Source organism: Coturnix japonica, chromosome 3 (genome assembly GCF_054131305.1).
Source record: "Coturnix japonica strain WE chromosome 3, WE-NBRP24, whole genome shotgun sequence".
Lineage (NCBI taxonomy): Eukaryota > Metazoa > Chordata > Aves > Galliformes > Phasianidae > Coturnix > Coturnix japonica.
In genome coordinates, this window is record NC_140665.1 from 54,810,348 (window position 1) to 54,837,960 (window position 27,613).

The following is a 27,613-nucleotide window of genomic DNA, read 5'->3' on the forward strand; positions in this document are numbered from 1 at the left end:
CTTGTGAAAGTTTGGACTTTTATATCCAGTAGAATCCCACAATCCAGTGGGGTTTATTTGTTTGTTTGTATTTTCATTATATTTGAGACCATTTGATAAATTCAAACTTAATTTTCTGAAGATTGGAAGAAGTGGGCCTGAAGGAAGTTGTAGCAGCATCTCCTTAAATCTAAACCTGCATCACCTGCATCGGATTTTGAAAGTTTCATCATATAAAATCTTGCCTTGGAAACTTTTCAATGAAATTAGCATTTAAAGGAAGGGAATGTGGGTAACTGGTGGCTTCTTGAAACAGCAATGACTCAGGATTAGCTTATCTGCAGGAATTTCTTCACATGATTTCAGCACTCAGACTCCAGATCGGTGTTTTGGCTCAACACCCATCGTCAGCTTGGTGGAGGTGATTCATACAAGCAATCGTTCTGTCACTTTTATTACTTGCAAAGTATTTCATTTTATTAAATTTCTGTTTGGAGATGGCTGAAAACATACACAGTACCAAGGAAGAAATACTTTATTGTGAGCATGGTTTGAGAAACGTACGACATCTCAGAATATATTGTTATATACTCAGTGAGAGGAAAAATGCAAGCCATGAAACATGAGATAAATGATCAGTGCTTGAGATCAATGAAGAATATGCACACAGCTGTTTTAGCAGCACAAAACCAATACCAATCGCTACATGTATTAAATAGCTTTTGTCATCAGAGGCAATTTTAAACAGTGTTTATAAAAATGTAAATATTGGACCTACTCCTATATTGTACATCCAAAGCTTTTCTGAATCTTGCAGGTGAATGGGAGGAATAATGAGAGCTAATGGACACGCAACCTCAGGCAGCAGAAGGCAGAGATGGAGGAAACATCACAACCCCGATACATAAAACACTGTTGTACAAAAAAAAAAAAAAAAAAAAAAAAAAGGCAAATATCATCCCAAGGAACGTTATTATCTTCAGAAGATCTTAATTGCAGCATCCTGACTCCATTAAAGCCAGCAAGTTTGCCCTTGACATTAGTGGAGCCTGAATTTTATTCTGAAATTTAAAACATTCTTGTGGTAGTGTAAACATCTGCAGAAACAGCCTATCAGCATCTAGACACGTATTCAAGTGCTGTTTAATAAAAATTACAAATAACAGTGCCAACCCAAAACGCCGGTATATATATAAAAGGCAGAGAATTAAAAGACCTTGTTTCAAATACACATTTTAAAGTATTTAAAAGCATCCATTTCTTTTTAAATATCCACATGTATGAGAAAAGTCTGAAGTATCTGCAATGATAAAGGAAGGGCACAGTGTTTGTTCAGATTTATTTGAAACCAGTAGTTTTCCACTTTGGAACTATGATGTATACCTGCACATTCAAAGTGTGTTTCAAAGCAGTGCTGGGGAGTGGTTGTATTTAACGATGAACTGCAATCCTTGTGTGCAAGTACTTCAGCATTATTCCTCATGAGTCGTTTACACCCATTTGTATTTTCAGTTTAAAAAAAAAAGAGATGAAAAGAAAGGAAAATACTTCTCATCTTCAAACAACCTGATGAGGTCTTATATCACAGCAATTTACAGTCACTCATTTGGAGATTCAGAGTTGATAGAACTTCTTTTCTGTTTATTGTTATGGTTGTGCCCATCTTCAAACAGTTCTTTTCTAATTTTCATGCGGACCTCGGCAGTGGATAACAGCTCCTTTATTTGACTCAGCCTGGATAACAGGGCCTGTGTTTCTCTGTGCAAAGCTTCCTTTACTAAGTCTGCTTCGTGGCTCTTTCCTAGAGGAAAAGAACAATATAGCATTTTATAATAACCAATGTCACTTAGAATCATTAACGTACAGAGACAGAGACCAATCATATCTGTTTTGGACAGTGTTGAGTGCTTTTTCCCCATTTTTTTTATATAAAAAGATACTCTGTCAAAAGAAAACATACAGTTTGCATCAACAACAGTTACCAAAAATACAGAACAGAAAGGTGTCGCATTTCAGAGAAACTCCTGCTATGTTACATACTGTGTAATAATATCTGTGATGAGTACCGGTAGTGGTAATTTTTAGCTCGGGATGCCTGCTGCTGACTCTGCAACAGCATGTGCCCTCGCATCCAGCGAGCAGCCCCATGGCAGTGCCAGGCTGTGCACTGCGCATTGTTTCCACTTGTGGCAAGGCCTCTTCGTGCCCATTCCTTACGATCCAAAACGCAAACACAGAGAGCTTAGTTTCTCTTCAAAAGCAAGGAAAGGACTCTTGGTATTAAGAGACCATGGAGGCTGGAACTGTTTCACCATTCTTGTCCTTTTCCAGCATTCAATAGATTTTCAGCAATGCAAGCGCTTATTAGACCAGCGGGCAGTGTCCCTCGATTCAGAACAAACTTCTGATATGAGCCTCTTAGAGCAGAGTGCCTGTCACCCAGCACCACTCAGCAAGTTTCAGCAGGGAGCTGGAACATGTTTTTGCCATTATTCTTGGTGGGATACTCGCTCCCAGTCTTCTGCACAGTGCTCACTTGCTGGTGTCATTGTTGCTCTCATTCTTAGTGCCACTAGCAGCTTCCTCAGCTTTCACAGGGCTCCCATCAGTCTGTCTGGCTTTGTTTTGCGTTTCTTCTAAATACTGCTGTACAGCCTTGAGCACTGCATTCTCCACCAGCCTTTTGCTGAGGCTCACGAGCTCTGCGTCATCCGGCTCTGCCGCGTGCTTTTCACCTATGTGTCACAACAGACAAGAGAAGGAATTCATTGCCATGGAAAGAGCAGCTGGAATTGCATCAGGAGGAGCCTCTGGCTGAGCTGGACATCTAGATTACAAGTTATTAGACAGTTCTAAGTCTGCCTCTTCCTGACTGTAAAAATAATTTCCCCCTCCAGGAGTTCTGAATCAAGTGTTTCATGAAGATGTACCAGTACATCAGACTAAAAGTATTTCATTTCTCATCTTTATTGTAACAGTCCTATATGCCAGTGGCTAACGTTAACAGCACCCGCTCAGCTCAGGAGTGTGCAAATTTCACTTCCTTTTCTCAGTAATAACACGTGCCTCCTGGGCACACACTGAATTTACATGTTAGTAAAATTCTTAAGCCTAGCTGCCCCTGCTTCGTGAGTTTGCTTAATAAATTTGAGAACATCTACCTTTCTATTCACTGCTTAAAATTCACATTTCTCAAGGGAAAAAAATTATTAAAGTATCTTGTCTGAGAGCAGGTTAGAAAATATGCTATTACTACTATTTTTCTTTTCAAATCAAGCACAAAACACGGTAAAACCATTTTGTGCCCCCGTTTCACCCTTCTGTCTTCTGATCTAAAGTTCTGACATTGATGTAAGTGCCAACTCTATTCATAGGTATCTACTGATAAAAGCAAGAAGCTGCCATTTCCCCACACCGAGTTCACAGGAGTAAACACATACAACCAAGTCACTGTATACATAACGAGGATTTACATATTACATATATTTTGAAGGTATATTTTTCCATGAATTGTTTTCCTAATGACTTATGCAGCCTACTACAGCATCCTCCTTTGATGAGGAACAAAATCCAGGCAAAATGCAATTTATTGTCCAATTTCCACAGGCTGTATAATTTGCACTTGCCACTCTGCAATTTCTTGCCCTAGGCAAACAACTGTTTCCCTGCACGTACATTTAAAAGTCGTATCTCTAATGTCCTTTTCTGGAGTTCGCATTCTGTAACCAGTAATAAAAGGCTGCTTAGTCACACACATCTGGTGAAAGAGATACTATTGTATGTTCTCAGTACAAAGCTTTGCACTGTTCAATTACCTACATTTGTTCTCTTTCATATATGTAAATTTATTCAAGTTTGCCAGCACATATAGATTATAGTTATAAAAGACTTTCATTAGTTTTCCTAGGGGACTGTACAACCTATGAGCAATTTCAGTGATAAAACACAGTTCATAGGGGAATTTGAGAGGGAGAGGTACACAAAAGCCTCCATTTCCAGAGGCAACGTCTTTGTAAGCTGTTAGCACGAGCATCCTGCTCTGGAACAGCAAGACAGACCTATGTCCTCCAGTTCTGTTCATACAGTCAATATGGTGCTGTTAAAACAGAACTGGAAGAACTGGGGGCTTCAGCTGAAGAGCAATCAGACTAGATGTGGGCAAAACGTTTCATTAGGCTTTGTAAAAAGATGGGGAAAAGCCTGAAAGATATTCAGAAAGGCATCTGTGAGGGAGGGGGGGAAAGAAGGTTAAATGAGAAATAACAAAAATAAAACATTAAAAACTGATTTTGCAGCTCCAGGAAGACACATTTCAGGTTAACATAAGAGTCACAGATACCCTTCCCAAAGCCACTCAGATGACTACATACCCTCAGGCACATCAGTTACCATGTTCTTCCATTAACTGCATTCCCTGGGTTTAAGTCTATCCTTTAACTTACTTAGAGGAGGGACTTAGTTCAGGCTCTTATCTCTTTGGAGACCTATGATATACATAAGCAGCATCTCCCTTCAGTTTCTATGAGATGATCCCTCAGGCTCCTCTGAATGCAGCCCTTTGATTCCAAATTTCCTCTGCTTTTATTAAAGATGCTCAGAACCGAAGCAAAATGTTTTGGTTGTCACAGTCTATTTATTCATTAGAAAAAATACTGCTTTCCAGTTAAGAGTTTTTTTATTTCTCAGAACTGCCACTGAATCACAGAAATTGTTACTCACACAGCTCTAATGATCTGCCCAAGGAACTCCATAAACAAAATCAATGGGAAATAGGTGCTCAGCAGCCCTGGCACTTGACCTAATAGTATTTAATATGCAGAATATGAGTAGCCAGCGACAGATGCCTCCAGGTAACACAAAACAGTTGTGATTACATTTATTCAGAGCCATTTTACTTTCACTAAATGATGCACTGTTTTTATATTTTATTCTACTTTGCAGAAAAGGACAGAGCTCTTCTCCCACAAATATTACAAATATTTCCTGTATTCTTATAAAACAGTTGTCATTTTTACATAGGTATCGAGTGAACAAATAAATAGCATTTTATATATATATATACATACATACATACATATATATATATATATATATATATGCATTTAGATGCAAGTAGGTGGTTTGCAGTGTAATTTCTGGAGCATGAAAAAGATTTAAAATATCTAAAATGAGCCTTCTAGTGTACACTTTAGAAAGCCACAGAACTACTTTTAAAATTTTATATATTTTTTAATATTTTGAGATGTTCATGTCTTACCAAAAGTCCTGCATTCTAACTGGGAAGATTTGCATAGGATCTGGTTGATGTATGGTACGTGGACATCCCTATATCAAGAGAAACCCTATATTTATCTTCCAGGCACTTTAGTGGCCTGGCACATGGGGCTATATGATTCACTAATGCTCTCTTTATATGTTCAGATTCCCTAAATAGCACTTTGTGTATGTGTGTGCATAATACTGAAGTTCATTGGCAAGGCAGCTGTGTACTCTAGCAGCATTCCTATTCATGACCATTAGCAAAATGAAATAGGTCAGGCAATAACAACAGGTATTGACCATTTATATTTGCTTAAATTGTTAATGTCTAAGTCTACTCCATGTATTTTTCTCCATGCTGCATCTGCTGCTTGCAGGCAAAAGTTCCTTTGTGAAGACTGTCATGAATTTTCTGAATATCAGCAGAAAGTCATTGCTCTTCTGCATGTTTTAGATTTAAAAGGGAGGTTTATGAATTCAGAATTACTTTGACTGTAATCTCAGTTCTGAAAAAGGGAACAGATCTACCACGTGCACTGTTTTTACATCAATATTATGTCTGTTAGTATGGACTACACGGCTACATTATTTTTGTGCCTGTGAATAAAAAAAATGCTTCCCATCTTGTATATGGCTTAGAATAGAAAAGAAATAAAGCCTCCATTTTATCCCAGAGTCTGATAATTTTTGGAAGATGAACACAAATTCTTATCCTGTGAATACGACTCAATGCATGCATCCTTTTAATTATTACCGAAACTGAAGCAAGCCTGTTGCCCTGAAATGGCCACACCTTTTTTTTTTTCCCTCAAAAGGGAACTACCAAGTGCACAGAATTATTCAAACAAGGATTTCTGATCCCACAACGTGCTGCTGCAGTTACGGATGTGAATAGGAGTCCTGAAACCAAATCCAAGTTTAGATTCAAACTCGCTGCTGAGTATCTCTGTGGGATTAGGTTTACTCTCCAGTTCTACACTCCCTGACATTTTTACAAGACCAGGAATTGGATTTTTAAAGATAGTACTGGAACATATCAGATGTGGCTTTCCTGGTCCAGTCTGTGTTAGATACATATGTGAGTACTTCAGGTTTGGAGAGAAGCAAAACAGTCACTTGGATCAACTCCTGTTTATTCTACTTGTCCATTTTTGCAGGACATTTCACCTAAAGAGCCAGCTATACATCCATTTTACAAGAAAAGACAGTTTTACAGCCTTTAATCAGCTACATTCTAAGAAAAATCCTTGCTTTATGGCCTTAACACACCCCATTTTGTTTTCGTTCCAAAAACCTTTCATCACAGAAGAACGTTGCCAGCATGGGGCAAGGAGACTGCTGGTAATTCACATAGGTGGATGAGACGAGCTGGGAAGTATGTTTTTTGAGAGCAGAGGTTACAGGCAATGAATGCCTTGAGGACTTCTGTGGTAACAGAAATGCCTCTGTCTCCCATTAGTTCATCAATTTCTAATACTCTTTACAAAATCTGGAAACAAGAAAAGCCATAAAGGACTCTGGCAACCTTTCAAAAAACTAAACTTTATGAAATTCCTCCTGAATGCTACAAAATATCATTTTTCTGCTTACATTGCACCTCCTGCTGACACTCAAATAGTGAGCCAAGTTACTGTTGCATGTGCACAGAACTTTGTACTTCAGCAAAAGAATCCCTTTCTGTGTGCAATCCTGCAATGACTGAGGAGTCCACTCTAAGTCTTAATAACCACTCACCATCAGCTGACTGGCTTTGGTCCCTCTGTACAGAGGCAAAGGATTCGCTAACATGCAGTATGGTGAGATTGGAAGGGAAGAGACAACCACCCAAATTACTGATGGACTAAGGAACTTTCAGCAGATGACTATAAATGATGTATATGATGGGTTTGGAGCAAACAGAAAAAGGCCAATATGAGCAAAGTCAGACAGATTTCAGCCATGTGAGTCCATGCAGTTTGTGACTTCAGTGGTTGTGTCTTTACCACAGTTCACTATCCCCATGTTACGAGGAGAAGATCTACACTCATGGCATCCATGTAAATGTAGACTACTGCAAGGCTGCCATGCCCTGCTACAATCTATGGAAGTACCTCATTCCTGCTGTGATACACCTTTGTGCCCGCGGAATCTAATTCAAAATTAAATTAAATCTCATTGACTTTAGTGGGAATGAAATTCTCATACTTGCACAAAGAACTGCAGTGTCCAGACCATTGTGCTGAACATCCTCTTTGCTGAGGACTTTCAGATAAGTTTGGTTGGCAACATATTAACAGAACTACAGCACTATAAAATACCACCACCTTCATCCTGCTAAGACAGAACCCACAGTCCACAATGAGATGAATTACAGGCTATGACCACTCACTGGACTGTATGCTTCCCACTCTTGTAGCAGACTGTGAATCATCCAGCACGGTCGAGATCATGGTTTTAAAGCAATGAACACAAACAAGAGCTTGTGCCCATATCTAATCAACACAAAAAGCATCAGCAGGAAAATCACAACCCTAAACAATTTCTTGTTAATCAGGAAGGGTTTCCATGAAATGTCTCCAGAGGTCACTTAAGAAATTGGCACAAATAAAGCAATGAGAGGAAGGGTGAAATTACAATGTTGTTATGACATTATGGTAAGGACACTGAGTTGCTGCATGCTCCATAAACGATGCTAAGCAGCATATGTGATATAGCTAGTTTAGCTCACCTTGGACACGTAAAAAACTTGTTTGGCTTTAAGAATCACAGAATCACAGAATGACCCGGGTTGGAAGGGACCTCAAGGATCATGTAGTTCCATCCCCCCTGCCTGGCAGGGCCACCAAACATACACATTTACTAGATCAGGTTGCCCAGAGCCCCGTCCAACCTGGTCTTGAACACCTCCAAGGACGGGGCATCCACAACCTCCCTGGGCAGCCTGTTCCAGGGCCTAACCACTCTCCTAGTGAAGAACTTACCCCTAACATCCAACCTAAATCTTCCCTCTTTTAACTTAAAGAATGTCTTTAAGTACACATAGAACTGCCTAACAAAGCAACACTAACTCTTCACACTGAACGTATAGGTTTCTAGTTAGCTAATTTATGTGATTTGGCCTACAATAAAATAAAACCATAAAAATTATGAATTTCAAGTGCAGAGGAAATTCAGGCTCTTGCAGCTGTTCAGGGAATATGATGCTTTTGCCAGTTTTTATGATGAAAGCGAGAATATCTGCAAGCTGCCTTCAGTTTGGAAGCTTAGTTAACTTGGCAAGATTTGTTTTGTTTCAGACAAAATCCTGCAAAGCTCAGCGATCTGAGATTTCTTACCATCTCTACTCACAAGTGGAGAAGCACAGAACATGCTCTGTTAAACCTGTTATTTCATCTACAAGCACTGAAGGATGTAATGCAAGTTATGAACTTTCCAAAAGAAAGGAAAAAAAAGGCCTAGTTTGTTAAGCAAATAATTCAGACAATAGCTTGGTTGTAAATAATTCTGTCTGTCACAGGATTTTGGGCATCTTGGCTATACGAAATCAGAGTTGCTATAGTTAAAGAGTAGCTAATAACAGCTAATAACTGTGAAGGTGGGATCACAGTTTGCTAACAGTTAACCTAATTCACAACAGTTCAGAAAGCGTTGTTAGAACACAGTGTAGAGAGATCACCTCATCTAAAAAAAAAAAAAAGGGAAGATCACTATACCATAAAACTAAAATTAATACAATCAACCCTTCAAACAAACCAACCAGATTAGGCTAAGACAAACAAACAAATCACATTTTCCTTTTTTTCTCCTATTTTATGTTCAATAATACATGTATCTTAAAAGTTCGCCAACAAGCATTTAATAATCAAACATAATTTTATTCTAGAGTCTGTTTTACTGTTAAAAATCAAGAATCACTGAGTTTTGACTATTTAAGCCAGTGTGCTTTATTGTTCACAGCTTCCCAATGCTAAAAATGAAGTAGCTGTAAAAACATTTTCTTTGTCAAACAACATAAAACACCTTAAGAATATAACCAATATTCTCAACCTAATTGGAACATTTCCTTCACAAGATTCATTACAGCTCCAAAAATGCACTTGTGCAGCAAAAGAATACTTCTCTCTCTCTTTCCCCCATATTCCTGCTTCCTTACAGTCAGTAATATTCCACTGGCATTTCTATGTAATGAAAAAACGTCAGCAATGACATAAACTGAACTAACCATCACAGCTTTTACCAGCTTACGCTCCATACCACAACACATTACTCACTAACATGCCGCAACATTCTGTTCTCTTTCCTCTCTGTTGTCCATTCTCAAGTGTTATTTTCTACAACTACACAGTATTCCCAACTCTTAGCATCCTAATAATAATAATAATTTTGTCCTTTTAGCATCAGTGGAGAACTGCTTATTCATGGTGGTCCTTTATTTCTGTCTGGTTAAACAGTTCTAGTCTGAAGTTTCATCTTTGCCTCGTCATCCCCTCTTTAGTTCAAAGCAATGTTTTTCACAGTCTTTTGTCAACTCGAGGTAAAGGAAATAAGGGTTTGATATTCAAGCTAAAAAGCATTTTTACATTTTTCTTCACTACATTCAGAACTAGCCTTGAAAAAATAAAGCAGTATTTTTTTCTTTAGTCCTGTTAAAGCAGTGCATTTGCTTCACTATGCCTTTACATTCTTCATGTCTATTTTTGGCTAGAAGGGCTAAGTGAATTTCCATAAAATGAGGATTAGGAAGAAGATGGGCAATGTTTCCCCTTAAGATCAGATCATATCATATCATTCACAGTTTTGGAATTTCCTGCATCAAAAGTGATGATGAAAAGCTATGAGGACAGGCACCTGAAGATCAGCCTGTCCTCATAGCCTGGGTGCAGCACCACGACAATCCAGCTATTCTGCCACTGATGTGAAAACTTGCACTTGGATACATCACTGATGTGAGAGCCTATACTTGGACCCATCTTACCACATAACATGTTTTTATCTAAAGTCTAATCCTGTAATGCCTTGTATAGAGATTATGGCTTAAGAAAAAAATAAAAAAAGGACACAGGGAATTAAATTAATCTTTCAAAACTTCATTTGCAACAGAGTTAGTATTATTATTACTCATCACACTGAAGCGGGCACGACAAACAGTGCCTCGGTGGCCTGGGCTGTGTTGTCCTTGTTGTTCCTGGCACCCACTCCCTATGTTTCAGTTCATTTGTAAGTGCAAACACCCACAGTGCATGAACAGAGCACACAAGAAAGAAATATTTATTTCACTAAATCAGAGCATCAAGCCTTTCAACATATGTGTGCGCTGCATCAGATTTCACATTAGCAAAAAGGATATCCCCAGACTTGAGGAAGGTGTTCCATCCCTGGAACTCACCTCAGTCTCACATTATACTATAAAAACAAACAAAGCCTCTTGCATTCTATTACTGATGTGTACATGAAAAGTAAAGGGAGAGTGGAAAGAAGAGAGGGAGAGAGAGAAACTGTTATGATTGCATTTGTCTACACTGAGTGGTAATGGATTTTTAAAGAGAGCAAAACATGCTTCTGGTTTGCTGTTTCCTCTCAGCCACAGAAGTGCTGCAAAACCTATGCCTGATACTTAATACGGCTTTGTTCAATCCTTGTGCTTTGTACTAAAGTGGAAAATTGAATAAAATGCCATTTAAAAAATTATTGCTATGATGTGAAACGGAATGAGTAATACCATAATAGACTATGACATAATACATTTCTCTTAGCGATACAAGTTTTCCAGTGCGAGTAAATGAATTATCCACATCTCAGTATTTTAACTCACAGGAAATGAAGCAAGTGGCCAGGTGGATTCCACCTGAGACTGGAAGATATTCAAAGGGATTAAGCCATCAGCAAAAATGATAAAGCTAATGGTGGATTTGGAGACTTAGGGGACTGGAATCCAGACAAGATACAAAATAAGGAGCAAGTTTTCTCTGTATCAATTTAAAACTTCAGATTCATGAGGGTTCCACGCAGGGTTATGGGCCTGACAGCATGTTAACATCAGAACTACAAGTCAAAAAGAACCACCCATTGCAAAAGTTTGGAACTGCAACAAGTGTGCCAAGATGTCACACTTCCAGGTAAAGGCCCAGGGATTTAGTCTATACTCAAACGTTTCCTTTGGTGGAGGGTAAACTTTAAACATCTGTGATATTCAGTCCATTTTCCTTTGATAAATGCAGAGTAACATCATATCCCTTTCTCCAGTATGACTTCCAGAGCATCAGCAACACCTCTCCAACACCCAGAACTCTCCCTAAATCTCAGTCTCTTCTGCTAGTTTCACACTTCAAGGTTAAGGGAACGGAAAAGACAGCTTTACCCAAACCTTAGGAATAGCAAAAACAATTAGAAACAGTACTAAACCAATAATAACTAGCTGCTGAACAATACATCACTATACTTTATTACAACACTTTACAAGATTCCTTATTTTCCCTAGTGTGTAACAAGTAGTAACAGGACCCTTGGACCAAGGACCCTTGTTTACCTTGTCTGCTTTGTTTGTCTGCATTCATCTGAAAATCTCAGTCACAATATTGCAAAATGTAGAGTCTGCTCTGCAGCCCAGCATCTGTCACTGGAAGGAAGCGTTCCCCAGAATATATACAAAATGTTCCCTCTTGTTCCTATTATGCATGATGTAATAGAAGTAATCCTGGGCTATCTTAACAGTTGCTTAATCAAATTAACCTCCTCCTGCCGTCTGGGTTTGTAGCTCCACAGCTCCCCAGCCATTTTCTGGAATTGAAGATCCTGAGTCGCTACTTTGCTTTTGGAGTATTACCTTCTGGTGAAAAAGCAACCTTTCTGACTTCTTCCACCTGAGCAGCCCCTCACACAGAGATGTCCTCCAGCTGTACCCTGCTCAGCCCTGCTTTGTGCCTCTGGAGCTTCCTGGACACAAGTGACTCTGATCTTTCCAGGGCAGACTTAATTAGTACCACACGCATGTCCTTTATGCTAAAATGAAGTACTAGGCCCAGTGACGTACTAGCTTGCTGAAGGAAAAAAAGAGAGAAGATCTGGGTTTTGTTTCCCTTCCCAAACATGAATATTTTTTGTATGGATGAAACCTGTTCTCCCCCTTTTTTCAAAAGGAGGCAGAGTACAGCCTCCCTGTCATTCCGGGTCAAAAGTTTGTTTGACAATCTGATGATTTATCCAGATTTCATTATCTAATAAGCCAAAATGAAGTTGTTTTTTTTTTAATTATATGGTATCTTTAAGAGAGACAGTGCAGGCCAGGCTTCTCGCTGTTGTTGTTGTTTTAATATTTTAAGGGTTTCTGGAATAAAGGTTAGAACACGCCTGGCTGTTTCCAAGAATACCACTCTCCACTAGAAAACAAAGCACACAATTAGCTAACATTAAGCATTACAATTAAGATGGAAAAAAAAAATACAAAACCACAACACTCATTTAAAACATCATGTTAGGAAGGAGCAGACAACCACTACATAATGGCCTTATAACACTTTTCCCCTACCAAGTGTGCTTTTCTTCATATGTTAGGATTTCTATGCTGTGACTTACTTTACTCTGAGCTCTGGTGGACCAGGCTACCACATGACCTGTCATTTAACAATACAACTGCAGAAGCAAATGAGTTTTGCAAATTGAGGTAGCTGTTTGTATCTGATAAGAGAGAACAGTATTCAACGTTCAGCATGTCACACTTCTTGTCCAGCCATAATTTAGGTTTACTCACACATCATCTCTGAGCAAAGAAGGAAAGTACAGCTTAGGGTTCTCCTTTGCTATTAGACAAACCATCAGTAACATGAAAATAATTCCCGCAGCCCAGTATCTGATTCAGACACACATGGCTATGTTGGTACAGATGAGCCGTAAAGTGCTAGCATTTGCTGTCTGGCACTAAGGCCAGCTTGGGCCCACACCACCAAAGTGACTCAGGGATGCAAGTTCCTGTGCACTGCCATGCATTATTTCCAAAAGCGCTTCTTCTCCAGGGCCAGATCTGGACCGTTCACCAGCACAGGCAACCAATATTACCAAGAACACTTTCACAATGCAGTGCAGCAGCAGTAATGCGACTGACAGAGGCAGGATTTGGCTTAAGACTCCAATAAAGCTGTGGGAACAACACAGCCAATTTCCTCTTCCATTATGATGTGATCCTTCTGCAGCACTTCTGATTTAATCTTCAGAAGTAAGGAAATGCAGAGGTAACATTCATTTCCCTTGAGGCTCTCTGACACTTCCTACTTTTCAGGGCAGGTCTGAGAGGATTTGAGAAAACATACTGCTCCTTCTTTTGTTTGGTGAGCTGCAAGTGGCACAAATTCTTTCTTTCAACTTGTACAGCAAGAGGAAAGGCACCATACCACAGCATACATACAGCTCAGTAAGCTGAGAAAGGAGTACGTGAAAATTAATAAGAACATGAGAAACAGTAATAAGCAAGGGGAGTTCCCTTAGAATAGGCCATTTGGACACTACTCTCTTGTCCTCACAGGGAACATAAGGCAGTTTCTAACAGTATCTGTGATAGCAACAGCCTCTCATTTACACTTTGGGGAATCAATACAAACACGTCATAGCCTTTGCTTTATGTAATAGTACATTAGAGTGAAGTAAGAACAGTTCTGAGCACCCTGCCTTGCCTTGTCTTCCTTTTGTTGCAGCAATGGTCTTACTAAGATTATCTTAAAATCATCTTAACGGCTTAAAAGAGAGAATATCCCATATCTAAGCATGTATGTGGTAGACCTGGAACATATTTTATCACTTACAAGCAGCACTGTTTGACCAGCACACTTGAAGTATGAGAAACTCAATACAACGCTTTCTCTGTTTAAACGGAACACCTGCACAGAGGACAATTATTGAAGTTTACCTAAAATGTATTTGTTTACTCTGCCGTCCTTCATTCTCCCTTTCAAACCCAAGAGGATATGGGATATCAGTAAACAAACAGCTTAAGGAAAACAGTGTATATGCAGAACATTTAAAGTGGTCTTACTCTCCTTATAAGTTTGCTCTCTTGTCACTTGAAGAACCTGTGCAGGAAGTCTCTTCCAGCAGCTGTGAGCAGAACACCAGCCTTCTTCAAAGGGAGCCTGACATGGTCTGCCTAAGGCTGAAAGAACAGTATTTTTAACCTGTCCTCCTCCTCTTTCTACGAAGCAGATTCCAGATGAAGCTGGCACTTTGTTGGCTTGCCATCTGAACTAGCCCTCCTGATACTATTTATAGAAGGCCAATTTTACATGGTCTTGCTGATATTCCCATCCATCTTGCTGCAGTCCTTGACTCCAGGGGCTGCCAGCAGACTGTCACAGCCATGACACTTGGCAGGCCAGGTCCCGGATTGGTATAAACCAGCACTATTCTTTCTTACAGCTGCTAAGGATTTCACTTGACATTTTCACTACCACTTTATTCATGCCCCAGATAATCTGTCTTACTTTCGTGGTTTTACTTGCATGTTTAACAAATACCCGTGCTGCTAATTAAATACTTTAGCTTAGGTGTCCTTTTAGACAGCTCCTGAGCACTGAAATATCTGAATGGTATATTAATGACATAATTATTTTAAATAAATATAACAATTATTAACTAACTGGGCATTATAATGTACATTGGCAATCTTTTTAATGAGTTTTTATCACTTGTAAAAAGCTATCATTTTTATTGCACAGAAGTAAGCTTGCAGGCAAAAGCACCATGAATACTTACGGTATGCTGTCAATTGACAGACATTAGTTCACAACTAATTATTTGGTGAAAGGATGTTATCCATTCCAGTATAATTAAAGAAATATTTATTTTCTATTCAAGTTTCTATTCTAACTTTATATGGGAGATCTACAATACACAAACTAATTGCAGCTGAAAGATTTTGCCCCAGGAAAGACGATATTCCCCATTCCTTGGTCTGTGCTACTGTTCTGGTGTTTTGAACCAAGCAGCAGCATAATTTGGAATATTAAATGCAATTGTCAGCTGTAATCTGCCATGGCAGCTGCTAGCCCACAGAAATGCCCAGAGCTGCTTGAACTCTACCTCAGCAGAATTTGCTCCTATTGCAAGCTACTGTAAAGCTTCCTTTTTCCTAAACAGCCATACAGAATGTTTCGGATGTATTCTTAGGCATTCTCTGCTTGCTGCCCAGCCAGGCAAGGAAGTGACCTACAGTGGATGGAATTTAAACTGACATCTTCAACCAAAGAAATTTAAAGCTCAGTTCTGTATCTATGAAAGTTTCCTGTTGCACCAAACATTTGCCAATTAACTGAAGGAGTGCTAAGTGTGCTCCGTAGACAGAGAATACACTATTTTTATTTTGCAATCTGTTCTTCCATTCATGCATTTCTTTGAATGAATTACCTACAAGAAACAATGAACAAAACATGTGTCTAATGTCACGGTGAGAAATGTCTTCGCATAAGCAAGTTTCCAGTGCATTACCTCTCCAATTGGACTGCCTGACCCTGTAGTAAAGCGTGCTAAAAAGTTACTTGAGCATAAATTTTGAAATAGAGAGCAAACGTAAGAAAACAAGTGACAGAAATAATTCACTGCATCAACCCACAGTAAAATAAGCATTAGGGAAGGTTCTTCTCCCTGATTGAGGATTCTCTTTTCTGTTCTTTAAAGTGCAGAATATACTGCATGGTCTGTGCTTGATTTCTGCCCAGTAAGAGCTCTATAGTCACAGTGTAATAAATAGTTCATTTTTCCCTATCCGGCTGATGAGTGCACTGAGTAGCTCCAGCAGTGGCATCCTCTGTACTGGCTGACTCAGATCATAGGCTGAGTTCACATAATCTATAAATAAAACAACGTCAATGCCATCTCTCATCTTTACTCAATGAAAAAATCTCAAATGACTAAACAGTAAATAATTTGTTCTTGTATAATTGAATATATTATTTTACCTGAAAATACATAAATGGGTTACAGAATGCTCTTCAAAGCAGAAATGTTTCATGAACTTGCTTCAGTCATTGCATTTTCTTTCATTATTTCAAACACTCCCAGACTGGCAAAACTGTGATTTCTTTCTCAATTAAACCTGGTTCTGAAATTCTCAGACAATTATGGTTTGGAAGATACAAGGAAGATGGAAAAGTACACAAATGTGAAGATAAAATTCTTGTGAAACACAGGTATGATACACCTTACAGAACCTTTAAGCCAGGAGAAGTACAGCACTTTATCTTTGGGGCTGCAGCCACGAAGAAATAAAACTGGTAGGAATAGCAAGAGGGAGACGCACAGTCCATAAATCTCTCAGAGATTTGTCCCTCCAACTATTCTTGTTGTACTTCCCAAAAAGCATTAGAACTACAACCAGTTGTTCTCTCCATCTGAGTCCCATCTGATGTCTATTGCAGAATCACAGAACTTTTAAGGTCAGCAGGGACCATCTGGTGCAATTTCTGCTTAACTGGGCCACCCAGAGCAGGGTGCCCAGGAACATGTCCACCATCTGAAGATGACCAAGGAGGAGACCTCTCAGCCACTAGTTTAATATTTATCCATGAGTATTAGCAGATCAGCCTGCACTGAAGCAAAGCTTAGTATTTTAGACAGTGTAAAATCCTTTTCATTGTGCTAAGGGATTTATATCTAAACATGATCACCAATACCGAGTCCATCAAGAAGACCGCAATGCCTGCACATCCAATCCTTCCCTTCTGCAAGGAACATTTCAGCTACTTGTCCTTGCCAACATCTGTCCTGGCAGCAACACGAAAGCACTGTTGTGTGCACATGTTCACAAGGGATCAAGGCTGCTCATTACTTTGCAAGATCAAGTCCATATACTTCTGATGTAACACAAAGGTATTTTTTAATTGATCCAGTCCTACACTGGAAGAAGTTATACATAGCTGCTTCTTATCATCATCTGCTCCACGGGTTTGGAGAATTCCTTAATTCACTTGAAGGAAAACTAGCTGGGTTAGTTTTGATCAATAAAGGAGAAGTGTTTCACTCCACTTGGGTGGTTTTGCTTTAAAGGACTGCTCACACAATGTGCTCTGCTATGAAATGATATATGGTATATGCAGCATACATCGCCACTGTATCACCAACAATATTGGCAATAATGACCATGTGAGATTGGTAAACACTTCTGTTGGCACTTCTGAATTTAGAAGAGAATGGGGTTTAATGGCCTTACAGCCATTATTGTTTGCTTACTTAACAACTGCCAGGCTAACAGCTTTGTTTCTATCAACATTAAATTGTAACAACAATATTAAAATGTGTTGTTAATAAGCACTGCACATAACCATGTATTTCTTACTAGAACTCACTGTAAGAAAAGACAGCTTCCAGTAATCCACCACAAAGCACTGGCAGGATTACCAACTAGGCGTCCAGTTTTCAACTCCATAGTCTTATCCAGGAGGTGGGCATGCCAAGTATCACACAATTCCTACATCTGGGCCAAGACGAATTTGATCATAATTAAGGCGAGCGTTAAAGGCATTGTTACACTACACTCCATTCTGCCAGTAACTTAAACAGATTTTTGGAAGCTAACACAGCTGTGGAGGTTTTCACATGGAAAGTAGCTTGCAAATAGAGGCTCTTGGCCTCAACATGGAAATCAAACTTATGATTTCAACACTATACAAGGAATCTATGCAAACATTTGTGCAAAATCACACGTGTCATTCAGAAGTAAAAAAGTCCTTATTTTGTCCACATGTTCACAGCAATGATTTGGCAATTGCACTTATTACAAAATGACAGAAAACTATTTACCCATAGATGCTTAAGCTAATGGTCAATGCTGGTACAAAAGACAGCAACAAACTGGCCACAAATAAATCCAGACGGGAAGTTTTGATAGGGTCTTCACCATCAGAACAGACATTTTCTGGAGCAGGCGCCCAGTGAGGATGGTGGAATAAAGAAACAACCAAGGTATCGCAGTAACAGTCTGTGGCACCCAGTGACCTCAGCACTTCTCTCATCTTGCTCTATTGAGTCACAACCACTTGGTGGCTGATTCTCTGATCATACACTTTTGCAATATGAGACCCCCGACTTCATAAAAGTTCATAAAAGTTTCAAATAACATGACATTTTAGCAATCTATCTCATAGTTATCCATCAGGTTTTTCTGAACTTTCTTACTACTCTTCAACCTTTTTCATCTCTTCTCATTGTGATCAAGGAGAAATGTTGATATGCATCCCACACAGAACTAGCCACCTGTACCAATTAGATCATACTGGTCTTCTCTTTACTACAACTGAAATCTCTTCCTAACTTCTCAGGGACATTTCTTCAGCTCCTTTAATAAAGATAGGTTTGGATAAAGGCTTCACTGAGGTTCCTCAGTGTTCAGCAGAAATGGATCGTTGTGGTCCCAAGCGCTTCCATGCAAGGCCTTAGGCTTCCTACACATTTTTATTTCACATATATGTTACATAAAAGGTTTGACTTCTAACCAAATCCACAATTTAAAGTATTTAAAAGCAGTTACAAATTACCCTGGACTTTTTTAGATTATGTACCTAAGAACTTTCTGCCTTTGCTCATGTTTCCACTCAGAAAAGCAGCAGTTCTGCCATATATCTAAATAAACTCTGTAATAAACACTGCTGTTCCACCTCCCACTGCCCCCAGTAACATAATTTAATATCAAGGCAATCACACTTGACTTGATTCATCTCCAGAATTCCTAGTTGTAATTCATTTAACATAAAACATCCTGACAGATATGTGGAAGGGATCCCAACATCTGCAGTCTAACACACTATAAAGTAAGACAGTCAGCTGGACCTTCACGAAATAGGAAAATGTAGCCTAGTTCTAAAAATAATACAGCTCTGTGCTCCAGAATTCCTTACACACAAATAAAAATCGACACAAAAAACTGAATTTGAAAAGCTGATTTCTTCCCATGGGACACTTGCACTTCTAGGACTAACATTTGTACTTATCTTCCCATTAAACATAAAGGGAGATGAAACAAAGAAGATTTTCTCTTTACAACCACAAGTCAAATACAGCTGAAACAACTATGGACAGTAGAAAAAAATTCAGCAACGTGTGTTCACACCTCATAGGAATACTTTCTAAAAGCAGTAAGTAATTATAATCAAATAATAGGGACATTTCAATTTGAGGGAGGACTGCATAAAGGTACAAGGATGCATCTAATGTCATTCTACAATCCTCAGTTTCACAGTCACCTTTAGTTTTACTCTACCATTTCCTCTGAGACATCTTGCAATGAAGCTGAACTTATCAGCATTATTAACCCCCTACTTTACCTCCCGTATTTTCTCTTTTTCTTCACTGATAAGTACAACTCCTCCTGCAGCCTTGGCTATCAACAAGCCTTGCTTAGGCTTTCTACTTTGATCATTAAGCCTAGCATGATGGGCAGAAGAAAAGAGTTTTGTGTAATTTCCAACTCTGACTTATAAGTACTGAACACTTAAGTTTTAGATGAGGCCACCAAATCCTAAAGGCACTAGCGACACGATCATGACACATTGTTCAGCATTGTACTGTAGTTCTTCACTGTTTGAGAAAGTCTATGGGATCGTTGTCTCTCACGCCCATTTTCTTACAGCAGAAAATGGAAGTAATGTTAGAAACCTCATTGTGATCACTCAGAAGCTTTATGAGTGGAAAAAAAGATAAATAATAACAACACCTAATTATGATTCAAGCTGTCATTTTGAGAAACACACGCCCCTTTCCTTCAAGCTGTTTGTTTCTTCATCCACATCATGCGTAACTTTGCTTGCACATATCTTCAGGGTGCAAGTGAACAGGTGTGTAGGAGTGGAAACAATTCTGCATAGAAAGAATGTTAAGACCAAACACAAGCACTAGAGAATGGAAGATTTATCAAGCTCAGCTAATGAGTGTATTTTCATATATAGGGAAGAAGACGGGAAAAGTGCAGGGCCTTCCTGGTATCTGAATGGCCATCACTTTGAGCTTCCAGCAGTTTAAATCTCAGAAAAAGTAAGTGAAAATGTCATGCACCAATACATGTGCTTGCTGGAAACCAGTTAGACAGCTTGGCAAGCATACAAGGACTGTTTAACAACAGAGACTGACTTGCTGTTTGTGGTAGGCAAACCTGTCCTGTTTCTCACGACAAAAGGCTGGACAATGCATCTTCTGTGTGGATGTAGTACAAATACAAAATAATTCATGTCAACCTCTATCCAACACATTAAAAGTTTGGTCAACCTGATTTAGAGTAAGAACTTTCAGAATTAATTTGAGTCTTAAATAAAATGATCACATTTTGTCCACTGACCTTTCACTTACTCTGGAAAACCATCCCCTAGTCTGATGTATTTTGGCAGTTTGGGTCAAACCCAAAAGAGCAAGATAGAGTTTTGCTGGCCTAGCTGCGTATTTCAGCTTCCCTTGTTCCCGCCTACAGAGTATGCAGCCCCAGTCCCTATGTTCATTTGCTTACTCCCACATCTACTTTCAGGTATTATATTCACTCTACATCATAAGTAATAATTTATTGCTTGACAGCTACTATGCACTAAATGCTTAATCTCATTAAATCAAAACACAAGTGCTCAAATTGTTATGCTCTGCCCTTTCAACTTTTACAGTGCAAATAAGTTTCATATTCTACTGTGATGATCATATCACTAATTATCTGATACCACGTACCTAAAAATTAAGAAAAGCTAGTTAGGACATGAGTTATTTAAAAGGGTTGTTTGGAAAGGACTCAGCATAGGATGTGTAGAAGAATAGACATATAGGCAGCATTTTGAGATGCTGTGTAGTATCTCTCCATCCTGACAGAGCCTTTGAGCCTTGCAGCTGTTACAAGACTGTTCCCTGAGACAGTGACACGAATAGGCTGTGCAGACCTGACATGCATCACCTACAGCAGTCCCATGGCTTCACTTGTCCTGCTGTCCCTCAGCCATCGGTTAGAACTGACATTTTTTTTGCTCCTCTGAAGAACACCATGGCTCTTCGATCCCCCAGACACCTTCAGTGTATTGATTTCTCTCAGGTGTAGCAGGAAAACTGCCCATTTAGCACTAGGCAAAGCAAACTGTGTTTGTTAGCTTGACTCTGAGGAAGCACTTCCCTACAGCTGCCCTTTTGCAGTGGTCTTATTGGGCTCCCTGTGCTTGTGATGCTGGGGAGAAGCACCATTCAGATGTTCCAGAACAGCCATTCTTAACATCTTACAGTAACCATGAGGCTTGGCTAAATGTTTTCCAAGGTTGTATCAGCATTTGAAGAAAACTGATATGAACTATACACTGTGTGTGAATACCTGTCTGAGTAACACAGCTCACAGCAATTTAATCACTGGCATTTGTCTGCTGGTTTAACCTGAGGAATGAAATCAGAAACAAGCCTATGGAAAGACAATAATGAATTCTGGGAATTTTCATCTTTACTGTGACTGACACAAGTAACATGGTGAGTGGTTGTTTCCTGCCAAAACTCGCCTTGAGTCAGAGTGCGCCTTGTTTCTAGTGCACAACAACCAGATGATTGCGACTGTCACTGGCCAGGACAACTCAGAGGCAATAAAAAGCCAAGGTTAATTTCCCAGTGCAATCAGTATAAAGGCCATCATGATAGCACCACAGAATATGACATACACACATGAATGCCATTCCCTTCTCCCCCTCATGTGCTTGTAGTTCCAGGCAGGGCTGTCACAGAGCTCTGATCAAGGAAGCAATCACTGACACAGCGGCTATGGAGGACAGAAACACACATGGCATGCTGGGCTCAAAGCCATGGGACATGGGAATCTGCACTGGCACATAGGGAGACAGCTCTGGTTCATTCTCCCCTCTTCACTAGGCTGTGTTGGGCTTTGCTCTCAGCCCAGCACATACTATCCCCAGCACATACTATCCCTGTCAAACACTTCTGCTGCCTTTCTCTTTCCAAGGCATCTCAGCACACCTCCTTCCCACACAAAGAGTGGTGCCACCTCTGTGTTTTTATCCCTGCATCAGACACCACTCTCTTACCTCAGCCATCACCAGATCTCCCTGCTTCAGTTCCCCACAGCTGTGTCCAGTAACAATGGCTTTTCCACCCTCCCCAGGGCGTGTGCTGCCCACATCAGTCACTGCAGGCCCAAAGCTTGCCCTTCCAACGCCCTTCTCTCTTTGCCACAGTGCAATCCCCAAACACCACTGTCAGACCACAAGCAGCTTCAGGTCATGCTGTGCTAAATGCCATACACACTGTGCACTGCTCGCAGAACCCATAGGAGGAAAGCTGGTGCGTGACAAGGGATGCCTGAGAGAAAGCATAAAGGTGGCAGCATGAGAGGACTGAGAGCAGTGGGATGCAGGAGGACCCACCCCTCGTGTATCTTTGGTTCTCTGTCAGCACGACAGTCTCAAAGTACACCTGCTATTGCTGTTTGTGCCCCTCCACTCCGTGCATTAGAAATGAGGAGCACTAGCAACTTGCTTCTCACATAAAGGAAGTCTATACTGGCTATATGACAGAAAAGAGTTATGAAGTATAAAATGTTCATCGCCACATTCCCCATGCAAAATTTATAACAGTTATCCTCATCCCCCAACCTGTTAAGGAAAAACACCTATAAATAGGAAACTCCTTCAGGTTGCCTTCTAGACATACAGCATCAGCGGTGTACACATGATTTTGACTGATGATACCACCTCGAATTTTATTTATGCCTGGACAGCATCCTGAGGAACAGAAATGAACACAAACCAGATCCATAAAATGGGATTCTCTAGCTCTACGGCCAATGCATTATGTGAATTCAGTTAAAACTGATTTCAGAAGGAGCATGACAGAAATTTGGCTGCATCCTCTAGAAGAAAGGTTGCAAATAATTCACCCAACAGCAAGTCAAGAGTGAGAATGTTATTGTGTAACCACACTTAAGACAAACACCATTTTCAGCACATAATTGAATAGAAGTAACACTCCAGCCAAATTAGCCAGCTTGACTCGGTGCACCAAAGGGTGAAGCAATCAGAATTGCTTCCTCTTATCCAACACGGGTTTGCTCAGCCAAAAGCCAAAGAGCAGCGCTGCGCCTGTTGGCCACTCAGACACGCTGGGTGGACGCAGACTGTGCTGCCAACCTTTTGCACGTTGGCTGAATGTTGCGTGGGCTCCCGCAGCACCCACACAAAGAGGACTGCTGGGTGCTGCCAGCCACCGGTGCCCTGCCCTGCAGTCACAGCCTGCCTGGTGCAGGGAGCACTGCCAGCCCTGTGTCATGCTCATAGCAGTGGGACCTCTGAGTCCTGTCCTGCCCCTCGCCTGTTAAATGCTGTTAACAAGGAATACCGAAATGTTCACTTAGACTGCTTTTGCCTATGGAAATGGATTGCCAGAAAGCGAATTCAATCAGATGTAATTACTCAGCTGTATTACAAAAAAATCATAACCTACTTAGCAGAAATATTGTCCAGTCCGTCCCCACCTATTCAGAAAGGTACAAATCCCACCCGCGGAACGCCAGCCGTTCTCCTCTGTTCTAAACTCCCCGACGCGGCAGCACGCCCAGCGGCACTTACTGATCTTCTCCTCGCCTCTCGAGAAGGGGAAGCAGCAGAGCTGCCCCATGACAGCGGCCACGCAGCGCTCCCCACGCCTGTCTGCCTGCCACGAGCTCGGCCGGGCGCAGACCGGAGGAAGCTCCGCCGCCTCCCACCCGCTCAGCTCCCGCGGCCGCGGCGCGGGGTGGGCGGAGGGACGGACGGGGCAGACGGAGCCTCCGCCCATTGACCCTCCCACCATCACCTGGCTCCGCCCACGGCCCGAGCCCGGCCGGAGGTGAGAAATAGCCACGGTGCCGCGGGCCTTAGTGCTGCGGATGCCCCCGGTTTGTAAAAGTTAAGCTCATAGTGCAAGTTCTACATTGATAGAAATTCTCTTCAGCTGTGCAGCTCCCTCATCTGAGGAGATGCTGTCAGCCCAATCAAGAGCAGAAAGAATGAACGTGACCCATATTCTGCTATGCAAGTGAATTAAACATGAATACTACAGGGCGTTCGTGAAGCCAGTCATCAAAGCACAGAGGCTATGTTAAGAGCCAGCGGGTCCTTCTGCACTGTTAAGGATCAAAACCAGAACACAGGCAATATTTTATGCAGGAAAATAAATCTTCTCCATTAGGAAAAGTTAAAAAGAGAAGCATTTGAGTAATACAGCAAACAAAAGCATACATTTTTCATTTTTATGCAGGCATAATCTCCTATACATCCTGTCTATGCAGTATTTGAATGGAGAACTCGGGGTGTTGTCATTATCTTTTGGGTAACGTACAAAGCATCACATGAAGCATGTGGTGTCAAAGCCTTTGCTGAAGTCTAAGTAAACCACATCAGCATTCTTTTTTTCATCCATCAGGCAGCTCATTTGATCACAGAAGATCAGGTTGGTCAAGCAGAATCTGCCTTCTGTGAACCCATGCTGGCTAGGCCTGATCCCCTGGTTTTCCCATACATGCTGTGTGATCTCACTCAAGATCATCTAATGAAAGGAGATTCAAGGAGGGCGCTGTCCAGATCAGCCTGTGGTGCTGCAATGCGCAGGTGAGAGCATCCATGAAGTCACCTTCACAGCTGGGTATGGTCCGTTTAGGTATCGGTGCACATATTCACTGCCAAAAGTGTAACTGATCATATATCAGTGCTTTGGCAGCTTTAGTTCATTCTGTTTTGACACTTCTTGAAATTTTGGTGAGATACATAAAGCTGTTACAGGCACAGAAATGTGACTGGATGTCTAATTATAGCAACTCTAGCCACATGAGGCCTGAGCAGCCACAGCATTATAAAAAGCAAATAGGCCCCACAGTACAGTGCTGTCTGTTTTGTTGAGAGGCAGAGAAGCTGGAGGGGCCTTTGGGCTGTAGCTGATGGGTGGTGTTTCTCCAGGGAAGGCCTGGGAAGGAAGCACCCTTAACAAGGATGCCTGCCCAGACTAGCCAAGATGAGCTGGTGCAGAACCAACAAGAGTAACTGTTGGTCTTTACCAATCAAAAATTGTAAGTTTTAATCTCAGAAAGTGTCTCTTTCAGAGCAGACTGAGAAAAACTTAAAGGTATTCATTCCAGGCAAAGATGATTTCAGCCTTCTTAATGCTTCTGTCCACACTGATCCAGAAGGAACGTAGCAAAGCTTTCTTTTTGGATTATGCTGGTCATGCAAATTATGGAAAAAGTGGTAAAGGAAGAAAAGCTGATGAGCATTTGAACTTAAGACTATTTCTGCACTCAGAACCTAAGCTGTTCCCAAGCCTGGATATCTCTCTCTATGTGTGTATATGTATCAGATGGTCTGTCACTGTCAGTTGTTGTTTTCTGAGAATCTATCAATTCAGGACTACAATCTCTTGTCAAGAAGAAAAAAGCAGAAACAAATGAGGAAGCTTTTAGGACTACATGCCTTCTGTTGGACTTCCTGAAATGCAAACATTTTCCTACTGTGCTTAACACTGCAGACTACACTTTCACTTAGTTGACACGTGGTTTATAATGCAGTATATAATTCTATCAACATTTCCATTGTGCCCTTCTGAAAACAATTCCATTTGATTATTTTTTTTAGGAGAGAAAAAGCTTAAATGACTAAACTAAATTCATTTTAAAGTGTTTGATTTTCTTATTCTTATGGTTTAAGTATATCCCTAGAAACATCTGCTACAGAGAAAAAAAGACACTGTGTTGGCATTTGCATTCTAAAATAGAACTGCCTATTTTAGCTTTGCTTTTTTAAACTACATTAAAATACATACTTCCAGGGAAGTCTCACCACTAATATGTGTTTTACAACACTGCCTTCTAGAGAGAGAATCTTGCTCTTATTCACTGTAAATCACTGCTTCTCCGACTTCCACTTGCTGAACATACGGTACCTTTTCAGCAAAGGCTGGAAACTCAGCCACTGATATGCCTGACTTCTATTTTAAGTAAGTGTAACCTGAAGGCAAGGCTCAAGACCAAATCTGCCAACTGCCCAGATTGCTTACCCTCAGGAATGCATTCAGAGCAACATTTGGAATGAGTCACACAGTTCTTCTGGGTGAAAACCTCAAATTTGGGAGTAAAGACAGCGCCCTTCCTTACAGTGTGCATGTCTATCTGTGGTGCATGCCCTAATGCATCACACCAGCTCTTGTGATTTTGCCTAAGCAGAGGGTTGGTGTATGAGGTGGGCTTCCTAAAGAATGCCAGCATATGTGAACAATGTGTAGATAAGCCCTGTGAGTATGACAATGTGAAAAGCTGGGACAAGGCACACCTCATATTTCAGGCTCTTTCCAAAGCTCACTTTACAAGCCTGAGCCTCTGAGTCCTTTCAAGCATTCCTTTAATCCAGAACTCCTATTGGCTCAGTTTGAGCGAAGGATACATCAGTTACAGACAGGAAAAAAAAAAAAAAACCAAACAAAAAAACCCAGAATCTTTTAGCTTAATAAAAATTACCAAATGCAATGTGAAACAACACTGGAATTTAATTCAGGGCAAAAATGCTTGCACCTGTGAACTTTTTCCTTCTAAGATTTCAAAGGTGATTTGAACAGCTGAGGCTTGAAAAGAGCTATGTTTTTAGCAGTAAGGAGCTAGAGACAGCTATCACTGTTCACTGATGGTTAAATAGGAGTTAACCTGACTATGAAGATACTAAAAGAATTTAAAGAGAAAATAAAGATGTTCCATTTTTTTTAATATATCTGATAAAGTAAAAAGATTTTTTCTACTGTGTATAGAAATTAAGCAAGAGTTTAAAAAAAGACAGTGGTGAGATTCTGAATGGCTATATTCAGATATCTAAGCAAGTATGCCTTCACCTCCAACAAATGTTTATTTGTTGGATAAATAAATAACTTATGCTGTATTTCTTTTAGAGGAGTTCTGATTTATTTGTTTGTTTGTTTGTTTGTTTTGGTCCAAGTTGTGTCTGGAGAATTTGCTTAATTTTCCTGATTATAGCCTTTAAAAAAACTTATTTTAATGAACAGGAAAACTTGGCTACCAAGTTGTTAGATGTTCTCCTATGTCTTATCTTGATTGCATCCAAACATGCCAACTTTCTACATTCAAAATAAAATGCAGTATCAATATGGCACAGTGTGATGTTCTTTGCTGTGCTGACAAGGCCTTCTTGCTTCAGCTATGAGGGGGTGTCATGATCACAAACTCTCATCTTGATGAGGGATTTCACACAACCCAGATATCTGCTGGGAAAGCAACATGGCACACTGCAAACAATCCAGCAGATTCCTGGAGTATGTTGAGGATAACTTCCTGGTCCCAGGTAATGGGCAGACCAACCAGAGGTGAAGCATTACAAAACCCGTGCAGAGGAGATCATTAAAGAAGTTAAGACTGGAGGCAGTTTGGATT

General features: G+C 40.4%; 2 protein-coding genes across 3 annotated transcripts in view; both read right to left on the reverse strand.

Annotated features, from left to right (window-relative positions):
- Positions 1 to 496: 496 nt before the first annotated feature.
- Positions 497 to 26,619, reverse strand: LOC146761412 (uncharacterized). The gene is made up of 2 exons (XM_085541629.1): positions 23,778 to 26,619; positions 497 to 1,780 (listed from the first exon to the last, which is right to left on the reverse strand). Exons 1-2 carry the CDS (start codon positions 23,998 to 24,000, stop codon positions 1,578 to 1,580), a joined length of 426 nt encoding a protein of 141 aa, XP_085397755.1. The 5' UTR covers positions 24,001 to 26,619; the 3' UTR covers positions 497 to 1,577.
- AKAP7 (A-kinase anchoring protein 7) overlaps positions 497 to 27,613 on the reverse strand; it is a 68,550-nt gene continuing 41,433 nt past the window's right edge. The window contains exon 9 of one of the 2 annotated variants that reach the window (XR_014944047.1): positions 497 to 2,714. Coding sequence is in view for 1 of the 2 variants with exons in the window: in XM_085541627.1 (XP_085397753.1) it covers positions 2,512 to 2,714 (203 nt within the window). In the remaining variant the exon portion in view is untranslated. The remainder of the gene's footprint in view (positions 2,715 to 27,613) is intronic. The other variant, XM_085541627.1, reaches the window with a different exon arrangement.

Bases quoted from the DNA above. Each gene is read 5' to 3' on its own strand.
- LOC146761412 (XM_085541629.1), bottom strand. From the start codon at position 24,000: ATGGTGGGAGGGTCAATGGGCGGAGGCTCCGTCTGCCCCGTCCGTCCC. The intron at 1,781-23,777 runs GTAAGTGCCGCT...CTTTTCCTCTAG, and splicing joins GAGAGGCGAGGAGAAGATCA to GAAAGAGCCACGAAGCAGAC.